The 11811-nt window shown below is 38.3% G+C and overlaps 1 protein-coding gene across 1 annotated transcript; it reads left to right on the forward strand.

Moving 5' to 3' along the window:
* The first annotated feature begins 245 nt into the window (after positions 1-245).
* On the forward strand, positions 246-707 carry LOC137298737 (uncharacterized). The gene has a single exon (XM_067831014.1). It carries the CDS (start codon positions 246-248, stop codon positions 705-707), a length of 462 nt encoding a protein of 153 aa, XP_067687115.1.
* Positions 708-11811: the final 11104 nt, after the last annotated feature.

An 11811-nucleotide genomic window follows, 5' to 3' on the forward strand; every position in this document is an offset into this window, starting at 1 on the left:
CCCGTGCAGTTCATGCGTGTGGCGCGCTCGCGTCTGCATTCTGGTAGCCACGTGTGGTGGCTGTAAATAAAACGACGAAGGTTTCAAGGTGTTGTGTCCCATGTTGGTAAAGTTAGATGAATGAAAACACTACAAAATGGCGACGAGGATGGGATTTGCTCAGAACGTAATATTAGCAACGAACGGTCATCTGTGTTAAGGTCAGACTGAGAGCATTTTATGTAGTGAGTGATGTGCGGTTTAAGATGGCTGCTGTTTCATCACATGGTAGAATGGAAGAAGTTTCCTTATCCGAAAGTGGAGATTGGATTGAGTATATTGAAAGACTGAATCAATATTTCGTGGCTAATGACATTACAGATTCTGATAAAAAGAAGGCTATTCGGCTTACTGAGGTAGGACGGGAAACATACTCTCTAATGGGAACTTTAGTTTCACCTGCAAAACCTTCTGAAAAGTCATACACTGACCTGTGTGGTACTGTGAAGAACCACATAAATCCCAAAACATTGGTGATAGCTGAGAGATTTAAGTTTTACCAACTGAAACAACGCCATGGTGAAACTGTGAATGCATTCCTGGCAGAGTTTCGTCAACTGAGTGAGTACTGTGATTTTGGAAACTTTCTTGATGATGCATTGAGAGACATGTTTGTATGTGGGCTCACCGACAAAGAAACGTGTTGGATGAAAAGAATCTGGACTTAAAGAAAGCCACTGAAATTGCTTTGGGTATGGAAGATGCTAACAAGGAAACAAATAAATTTAGTCACAAAGTTAATGTGTTGACGAGACATACAGACAAGAAGTACTCACAAAAAGGTTACAGAAAACAGGAAAATCGTAACTCGTGTCCTGTTCGTGAATGTTGGAGATGTGGTAGAGCAAACCATCAAAGTGATGACTTCTTTCACAAGTCATGGAAGTGTCACTCATGTGGTACGTATGGGCATCTGAGTCGGAAGTGTCCAGATAAGACTAAATCCACAGTCTCGAAGTCATACAAATTAAACCTGACAAATTGAAGAAAATATCATCTAAGGTGAAGAACATTGAAACGGTTGACATCGAAATGTGTTCGTATAGTGACAGTAATAGTGACATTTTCCAGACTCTGTGTTCTCCGTAAGAGCCATGAAAGTTGACAAACCCATTTTCATTCCGATATCAGTAGAAGGGACAGAAATTGCCATGGAATTGGATACTGATGCTGGAGTTTCACTCATTTCTGCAGATCTGTACAAACGGGAGTTCAAACATATGTCAATCAAACCTTCACCTGTCCCTCATGTGGAAACATACACAAATGAGAAGCTACCAGTGCTTGGAACAATAAATGTAGATGTTAATTACAACTCTCAATCTTTCACTCTTCCGTTACATGTTGTTGAGGGGAACGGGCCACCTTTGTTGGGTAGAAATTGGTTATCCAAAATACAGATTGACTGGTTTTCAATCAAGAGGATCAGGGCATCAGAAATGGATCCTGCTCGTGAGAGCTGATGACAAAGTATTCTTCACTATTTGATGGTACTGTGAAGGGAGTAAAACTTCATCTTGCTGTTAAGCCTGCAGCAAAACCCAAGTTCTACAAACCTAGACCAGTCCCCGAATCTTTACAGGAAAAGGTTGGGGATGAGTTAGACAGACTAGTCTTCGGAACGGTAGACTATTCTGAGTGGGCTGCACCAATTGTACCTGTTCTGAAACCATCAGGAGCGGTTCGAATCTGTGGAGACTATAAGTAGATACAATGTAGTATTCAGGTCTCTGTAACATTGTTCCGTTAATCTGGTCTAGTATCGTTTTAGATTTACTGATATGTAGTATTGTCTTAACGAAAAGACAACAAACAATGTTGAACAATAAATAAATGTTTTATTGCTATTTTGATAATTTTGTATGGCGTTTTAGGCAGTGATTTGCAGAACTTGCAAGCAGCAGGAGGGGGTATCCAATGTGTGTTAGACGGAGAGTTAGACGAAGATTCTGAAAGAAAGATATTTAGTTTGGAAGGGTTAGGTAATTGTTCCCATCTCCAATAATTATTACTTTAGTATTTGAAGCTAGAGATAGTATTTAGAAACTACTACCTGGGTAAACAAGAATTGTCCCAGGTTTTGGCCACCATAATGAAAAAGAAATAGAAGGTTATCAATGGTAGCGTACCATATTTTTCTGTTAATACTAACAATAATTTGTCCGTACATGGCTTTCTCAAGCCCCCGCCGACTAGCGCCAAGATGAAGCGCCGTGTCCATTAAGCCATCTGGAGTTGTAAGGCTACAGTAGATATAAGAGAAAATAGCAATGAAGTTGTTTGGGCGTTTGAGCATTCATTGTTCATGGACAAATGCGCATTTTAAATGAACTATTTTCATAAATACGATGCTTTTAAGATTTTTGACATATTTTGAAAAATGTGTTTGCGTGAAGTTATTTCAATAACAAACAATTAAAATCTTACCTTTTATCCCTCAAACTTCCCTTGAGGTTCTACATTCTGAATGCATCTGTTTGAGTGGCATTTTTCTTATTCCTTTCTTATTCTGAATTATTAGGTGAAAACGCGAGAATGTGACCAATAAGCCAGTACAAATGCAGACATCCACATATTTTTACTTTCATTAAATAAATAAAAACTCATAGGCCCTCGTGGCAGTAATGGATATGAGGAAAGCTTGGTGGGACAAGGGTTAACGAGCAATAGCTTTCAATATTCCAATGTAATTACATTTTAAAGTTCTTCATAGCATTCATATATAACAGGATACTGTTTGTTTACCCTTTGAAAAGTACGTTTAATCGTGTTCATTTTAGAATTATTTTCAACGTTGACGTAAAGACATATTTGAAGTTACTTTGATGTTTGGACCATATTTGACTTATTGTGATTCATGTTTCGATCATACATTCATATACTGCGATGTCACAGATTAATTCAACTTGATTAGTATTATTTTCTTTATCATATTACTGCATATTATTGTATTTTATGTGAGGGAATTTGTTGTTAAATGCTAAGGATATCATGAATCGTTGACATCTGGTTATTCCTTGTCAGTGCCACACAACATAAGCTGTCTGTTCATCTGCTGTATTTGATTGATGTATTTTGTATTCCCTGTGATGAGAGAATAACGGTCATGCCTGAGTGTATTTGAATTTCATCTCACAAGTGATAAGTATTTCAGTGTAAAAAAATGTTAAGGATCTTTTTACTACTGTAAATTTTGATTTGTTTTAAAGAAATAGAACGGCTGCATATATTCTGATATGTTTGGTAATAGATCAATAACTCAGATTGGGATCAATTAGGATTGTTCAGGGCTGTGTCCTCAAAGGAGGTTAAAGTACTTTAAACATAATGTCCTTCTGAGAGCATATGTAAGGCCCAAACGTTCAAAGTCAGTTTAAACTTCCTACTTTTTTACCACGGTATACGTCATTTTGTTTTATATCTAGATTGCCCCATAATTGCTAACATCTGCAGGGATGGTGTAAACCCAGCTAGGGCTCATCAGGAGTATATACGCTGTAAGTCCCTATTGACCCCAGTATGGTGATCTACCTTCAGCTGCTGGCAATTTACAGTCTGTTGTTATATTGCATTGTCAATTTATATTTGAAATACTTTAGATTTGATTTCAAGTTTTAATTTGTTTCTGTTATGATCTAGTTGCTTTATTGTCCTTAGCAGACGAGTAGGTACATTCTGTATTTCTTTTTACCCCTTTATATACGTACTACTTTCTTGGTCCCGATATGGCTGAAACACTCCCGACGTGACATTAAATGTTATCTCGCTCTCTCCTAGTTAATCACCGAGGACGGCGAATAATAAAAACAAACACTTGAAACATTATCCTAGCTTATAAAAATGTATGCAAGTTTATGTAAAGAGTGAACATCAGACATAACATTTGCGTAATGTCTCTGTCGCTTTTTTTGTTCCTCATGAATCTTAAACGAAATCGCTATGCACAATAGTTCCGGTTAGAAATGCCGTCTGTTTATCTCGTCAGTATTGACGTCTGTGGACGACTTCTTGTAAAAGACCACTGATTATTTAGTTGACCTTATTGACGCAACCACTGTCAGGGTTACCATAATCGCATCGTAAATAAACCCACGCAATCACACATCTTACATTAAACGACCTTGGTCTACCTCTCAACATTTTGCTATTATTACATTATGTATTTATTGTTATGTAACTCGAAAACACCAGACATAGAATCTGGGCAATGAGCCTAAATGGATTGCCACAATAGTTCTGTTTACAAATTCAGTCTATTTATCTCTAATGTTCGATAGTAAACAAAGTCGAGGTCACCAAGCCCCTCCAGTGGTTCATGTGTACATGCAACAAACTTTGTCCTTGGCCCAAAGTAATAGCTACACCTATCGTGTAGAACCTCTCAGCAGCAGTGAAAATGTCGGCCACGAAATCATTAAAACACCTCCCACCCTCCAGACAATTTTGCCCATGGAACTAGCCACCGAATGTCCAGGTTTGCTGACAACAAAGTTTAAGCCTTATGTTTATCTCATACAGTCCACGTCTAAGATACGATGACGTGAGTGCCAAGTATCCATATTGAGATTAACAGTATACATTTAGATTTTATATTGTGTTGTTTTGAAATGATTTGGCATCTTACACTGAGAGTTACTCTCTCTCTCTCTCTCACTCTCTCTCTATCTCTCTCTCTCTCTCTGTATACATATCGTGATCGCCCGGAAGGAAAGAAACTGCCTAAACTAAAGCAGCTCGAACAACATCAAACCCCAAAGCCACCTCTCCTTTAGAGGTCCCTATCGAGGTCCTTTGGCCCTCTGGATATGGAGGTTACTCCATCTCCAGCTGACACCAAAAGTACTTCAAACGCTTCCTCGCTGCCACGTGACCGACCATTAGTGGAAGCACTATGAATCCACAAAATATGATTCAGTGGAATTGCAGAGGAATTAAGAATAATTTTCATGAACTGCAGTTATTGATCCAAGATTGTAAAGCATCTGCATTTGTCTTCAAGAAACCTAGTTAAAAAGAACTGATAAATTTGACAACCTTCGGTACAGTTCCTACCACGCCCTTTCCCCTCCCGGTGTTAAGGCTACCGGAGGCACTTCTATCCTGGTCAGGTATCTCCTACTGCCGTGTTCCACTATACACCAACCTAAGAACTGTCGCTGTGCGTATGACTCGGAACATAGGGTTTACAGTAGGTTCACTCTATCTTCCTCCATACTCAACTGTCCGCCTGTCAGGTCTTCAAAACTTGTACGATCAGCCCCGGATAACATGCATAATCATGGGCGACTTGAACGGTCATAACCTCCTATGGGGGGCACTGATACAAACAAACAAGGGAAAGGTCCTTGAAGATTTTCTCTCAAACAATGATTTATGCATCTTCAACAATGGCTCAAACACTTATCTCCATCCTGCCACTGGAAGTTACTCTGTTCTCGATCAATCACTTGCAGATTCTAATTTTCTAAACGAGTTTGAATGGTCGGTCCATGATGACATCTGTGGAAGGGACCACTTCCCAAAAATTCTTACTCTAATCAACTCCACGGATGCACGGCCAGCAACACGGTGGAATTTTACAAAGGCCAACTGGCTATTATTCCAAACCCTATGTTCCGAAAACCTTAAACCTAACAATTTATTTCAGGAATGTTCGTGATCTCAGGGAAATATTCTCGGACGTCCTAAATGCCACTGCAGACCCACCCATACGCAAACCACTGTTTGATACAAACTGCAAACAAGCTAGAAAAATAGGAAGAAGTCTGAGAAATATTTCCGACAACATTCTACTTTGCATAACCTAAATGCCGTTAAAATGACAAATGCCAGGGCAAGACGTACCTCTAAACAAACCAAACGTCGGTCATTGAGGAAATATGAGTCCAAAATCAACTCCCGCACTCCCATGTCCAAGGTGTGGAACATGATTGGAATGATTAAGGGCAAAGGATCCAAAGCTGGTGTTCGCCATCTCAAAGATGGTGACGCTCTTTTAACAAATAAAGCTGAAATTCCAAACCAACTTGGTGAAACTTTGGAAAGCCACTGCTCATGATCAAATTATAACCATCAGTTCCAGAAATACAAAGCCCAACAAGAAAAAACTTTTACCATTGACCACCTAGTGCGTCTGAAATCACTTATCAAATTTTTTTTTTACAATATGCTGTATCTATCGTTTTTCTACTTAGAAGAATCATATGATACAACATGGAAACATCGTATCTTAAAAGATTTACACGAATTTGGATTGAGGGTCCCTTTTCTTAGATGATTTCAATATTTCATGCTGAGGTAAGAATATACATGCAACAGAAAGACAGCTACAACTCTGTCTTGTCATAAATGGGCCAATGAAAATGGCTCAAAAGTTCTCAAAATCCAAAACAAACTGTATTCACTTCTGCCGTAAATACAAACCGCACAAGGATTCAGATAGTACCAAGATAAAAATCAACCAAATGGAAATCGTGGGGCTCGAACATAGCAAAAGAAATGTGCTTGAGGTTGACAGTTAATATGTAGAAAAATAAAACAGCTGCATTTGTATCATATGCTAGGTGAGGCTGACTACTGTTTGCACACCAACTGTACATGCATTTAAGTATGTTAAATATATCCGTTAGAATCATCCCTCTGTCAGGTAATTAAAAAATAAATAAATAACAAATGAAAAAAAAAGAGAATGATATAACGGACAGATGGAAATTTTATATGGATTGTATTGTATGTATCAAGATGAGTATCATTTTTCGCCATTTAGCAAATAGCACCGTTGCTACTCCGGTTATTATGTCTTCCGAAAATTGCCCAATATATGTTCAGCTGGTGTCCGCACATCCTCCCAACACACCTGGGTGCTACGTTTAAGCAAAATTTGTAAATGATTCTTTCTTGAGTTATCGCTTTAAGTGTTTATATATTGGCAAACCCCCTCAGATGCTGACTGTTGCCTTGCAAATTTTCTCAAGGTCACTAAATTCAGCTGGTGTCTGTGAATCTCGCTACGACATCTTGGTACCAAATTTGAACAAAATCCATCATTTCTTTCTTGCGTCATCGCACTAAGAAGAACATATGATGTATGAAATGTAGCGGAAAACGAACACACATATTTACGAATGATTAAAGTTTTCATTACAATTTACGTCAGTTGTACTACAATTTGTGTATTACAGTTTACGTCAATATTCATTAAAATTTCCTTTTTTATTACAGTCTACGTCAAGGGTTATTACAATTTGCAGCAAGAATAACAATTTACGTTCTATTACTGTTTACGTCGTAACAATCCAGTCAGTGCTATATTTGTTAATGAGGAAGAACTGCATCATCCCTTCCTCCAACATTGATATCAACCCTTAACTAAACAAATGCTGACTTTTCCAGGTCTGTTATAACGTAAGACCCTTAGAATCAAAGAGAATCATTATGGTTTCCGGGTGGCGTGTGTAATTGTATTTCAATTGCGTACATCGATGCGCAAGATGTCAATCACCGGATTTTCCGGTCCAGACACAGAAAGAGTTCCTGAAATGTCCTTAATCTTCTCCAAGACGATACAACTGGTACACCCATTAGCCTCAATGTATCCTATTTTCATTACTTTTCGTAAATGCTGTAATTTTTTACCTACTGGAAAGTGTACATAAATTTACCCCACGTACCATGGCTAGTGTTTATTTTTCAGGAGAATTAAAAATGTTGAGTTGATAAGTTGTGTTCAAATACTTATGGCAAAGACCTCGTGTGGACACACTGTATCTAAAATAAATAAATCATGAATAATAACTGTCTTTTTTTCAGCACGATTCAATAGTAATCTTCCTGACATGACTCGTGGGCGTTCTCATAACATCCTGCTTGCTTTTCGTCCGATTAGTCATTATCGATAGTCAACTTGTTAACGTTGACAGTCAGCTCAGGGCCGTAGGTAGAACGGGGGGAGTAGAGCAGGATGTGTATGCATGTGTGTGTGTGTGTGTGTGTGTGTGTGTGTGTGTGTGTGTGTGTGTGTGTGTGTGTGTGTGTGTGTGTGTGTGTGTGTGTGTGTGTGTGTGTGTGTGTGTTGGGAGTGGAGGAATTGCCTTGTGGGCATCAAAATATTGATATTACACTCATTTAACGTTGAGAATGACCCCTCTAGTAAGAAAAGTTAACTGCGGCCCTGCAGCGCAAGCTGAATATTAATTACCTTGTTCGCCCCGACCATGTTACTAGGTTTATGATCACCATACCTGTATTTGTGGGTCTCCGTGTCTTTGCAAGGATTAACTATTAACAAGATAATCCTTTTGAGATGCTCCCCGGCTCGGAATGCTTCACAGTACAATATATCATGATTTAACGTAAGTGGAGCTTTTCGAGTCGTGGGTCAACTGAAAATTATATATTTTTATGCTTTAAGCCTCACAAAGAGACGGATACCTCATCAGTCCGGGTTTTCCTCCCATATTTTACAAGGACTTGAATCTGTTCAAAGCGGTGTTAAAACCAACTCACTCACTCACTCACTCACTCGGTCACTCCATCATCTTTGAATCACTGAACCTAGAGAAATAATTTCATCTTTGCCTTTGCCAAGAACGGGGTAGTGTCTCCTAATTATTTGACGCTCGTCACGCTGATCAGGGGTACACTGTTTGAAATCCATTTCTGGTGTCCTCCGCCGTGATAATGCTGTATACTACTAACAGCAAAAGCCGTAAACCAGTATTCACTCACTCATAAAGAACTTCGTTATAGTTTGCTTTGTGTCGATTACGGGCAACAGTAAGTGAGGTCAGTTTTACGTACTATTCCAACACAGCATGGGATACCTGAAATGGGCTTCATACAAAATTAATATACCCATGGAAAAAGCCATCCCGGGTATTCGACGTAACGAGCGAACGCTTTTACTTTTAAACAACAGGTACAATCACTGTCCAATTCAAGTATTTCCGTTGTCTTTAAGACGCTGAAAGTTTTCACATCACTGATGAATTGTTTGACAATTTTTACTCTTTAAAGTTTTTAATCACAAATCATTTGGAATCGAAACTGTGGGAACTGTAATTGTTTCTAAAACAAACCCTCGAAGGTGATTCACAAGAAATAAATTATACCACTTGAGCTAATACATATGATTAAAAGGAATAGCTACGTAATACTTCATTGTAGCTTAATTTAGAATTCTTATGCAATACTGTATATAAAGAAGAGAAGAATTAAAATGAATGAACCCATTGACAGGTCCGTAATATATTCGATGTTTTAATAATGTGTTGTCATTTCTGTCAATAATACCATTCAAAACCTTATGCTGTCAGCTTATCGACGTGAGGCCTGTCTGATATACCCACGTGTGGTATGGCCTTCACGTCAACATAGATCGGAGGCGAGATGTCACAACGAGTTGATCAATATTCACACAGCGGCGAAGTGAACACCACACACACATGCTGCTGCAGCTGTCTCCATCTGGCTGTATTCCATTTACTGTGCACATGCATGCATGCACAAAGCCCCACGTCTGCCATTTGCTGTACTGACCAACCGGCCAAAGAATCCACACCCACATTTGATGATGGCTGAAATGAAAGTAGCGAGAAATGGTTATTCGATGGATATAATTCAGTCTCACAGTCTTGGATCCATATATTTCCTTTCTGTCCGTCCCTCTCCACAATTCTCAACCCTAAAGTCTTCTCACTGGGGCTCCTTTTCAATTTAAATGGAATTATTTGTTTCTATTACAATTTTAAGCTATCAAATTATAAATAATTATAAAACACACACACACACACATATATACATACATACATACATACATACACACACACATACATACATACATACAAACATACGTACGTACGTACATACATACATACATACATACATACATACATACATACATGTACATACATACATACATACATACATACATACATACATACATACATACATACATACATACATACATACATACATACATACGCATATGTATACATACATACATACATGCATACATACGCATATGTATACATACATACGCATATGTATGTATGTATGTATGTATGTATGTATGTATGTATGTATGTATGTATGTATGTATAATTAAAGATTATATATTATTATATTTATTGATAGATTATGTTATACTTATTTAGTACATACTATGCTATGCGTGAGACTAGATAATGAATGATCTAGATGGATTATTTTTTTTCTGTTTATTGTTAAAATATACATATATAAATTATATAAATAATCATAAATCAGTATATAATTAATAATTATTTATACGTAAGCTTAGATTATTTAATATGCAATAATAAATTATATTATTTATGTTTTATGCAATGTATTAGTCTAGATGTAGACCAATGCTTAGTCTCCGAATATATATAGTTGTGATTGTAACAAACCTGCCCACATAAACTGAAAAAGCGGACCAAGGAGGCAAGAAGCTGAGGAAATCTACACTTCCTACATCTGAGGATTTTGCACTGCAGAGAGGGCTTGGTTGTAGGGAAAATAATGCGCTCAGGAGCTGTGAGACAGACTAGTCTAGATGGCGATGTATCTGATACGCATACCATCTCAGTGTCCTCAGCTTTGAGCTTGCAATGAATTCAGCTTAGCAAGGTGTTGATAAAATTTTAAAAATGGGGTCAACACAGTTTTCAAATGTATATCATTACTCTATGACAGTTTACGATAATATGTATTTAAATCTCGTAAAGCGTCGTCCCAGTTATACGTCGCACATATACTGTTGGTGTATACTCCATTCATACGATGAGTTTGACTCGTGTATGTTAATATTCGCCTTCCGCTACGGTGTATAATATGAGTGTGAACACAGCTGGTGGGTATGTTTTTCACAGGCAACATCTGCCACACTAAGGATTTTCCTCAAAACACTCTCTATCCTGCTTCATTCAAATGAAATGATAAAATGGTAATACACATGTACAGATTCCGTTCATGACTGGACGTTTGGTTGATTTATTGCTTAACACAGCACTCATCAGTATTCTAGCTGTATGGTCACGGTTTGTAAATAGTTCCTGTTTGGAAAAGACAATCCAGTGATCAACAGCATGAGCATCGGTCTATGCAACTGGGATACGCCGACGTGTCAGCCAGGTCAGCTGGCCTAACCACTCAATCCCGCTAGTTCCCTTTAAGGACAAGCATCGGTTACTCGGATCTTCACAGGTCCAGGACTGACAACCCTGTGGACTGACAACCCTGTGGACTGACAACCCTGTGGAGGATTCGCGTTAGAAATGGTCCTCAGCAAACTATAGTTGCAAGGGGCGACTAAAAGGATCGGGTGGTCAGGCTCGCTAACTTGGTTGACATGTGTCATCGTATCCCAATTGAGTAGTCTCGTGTGGATAATATCAGTCGATGAACTGTCTGGTCCAGGGTCGATTCTTTACAGACCGAGGTGCGTGACATGTGTGAGCCAAGTCTGTTATTGTTTCAGAGACACTTACCAAAAATACACACACGCACGCACGCAAACACACACACGTGGTTAACTGGTTGGCATGTAACCTCGTTCCAATTCTGTGCTGAATGCTAAGCCCATGGATGTATAGAAATTCTACCACTTTAAAGAGGCAAGTCTAGATTAGCGGATGCCTCTCTGTTACTCATATATTTTTTTTAGAAATTTCCATTTAACTATAGTTATATTGATGTGCTTACTCCTCATCAAAATCCTTAGAGCACTGACAAAACTACAAGGATACTATACTATCAAATATATCGTAA

This window comes from Haliotis asinina, chromosome 10 (genome assembly GCF_037392515.1).
Source record: "Haliotis asinina isolate JCU_RB_2024 chromosome 10, JCU_Hal_asi_v2, whole genome shotgun sequence".
NCBI classification, from domain to species: Eukaryota; Metazoa; Mollusca; class Gastropoda; order Lepetellida; family Haliotidae; genus Haliotis; species Haliotis asinina.

Coding starts and splice junctions, on each gene's coding strand:
- LOC137298737 (XM_067831014.1), top strand. CDS start 246: ATGGCTGCTGTTTCATCACATGGTAGAATGGAAGAAGTTTCCTTATCC.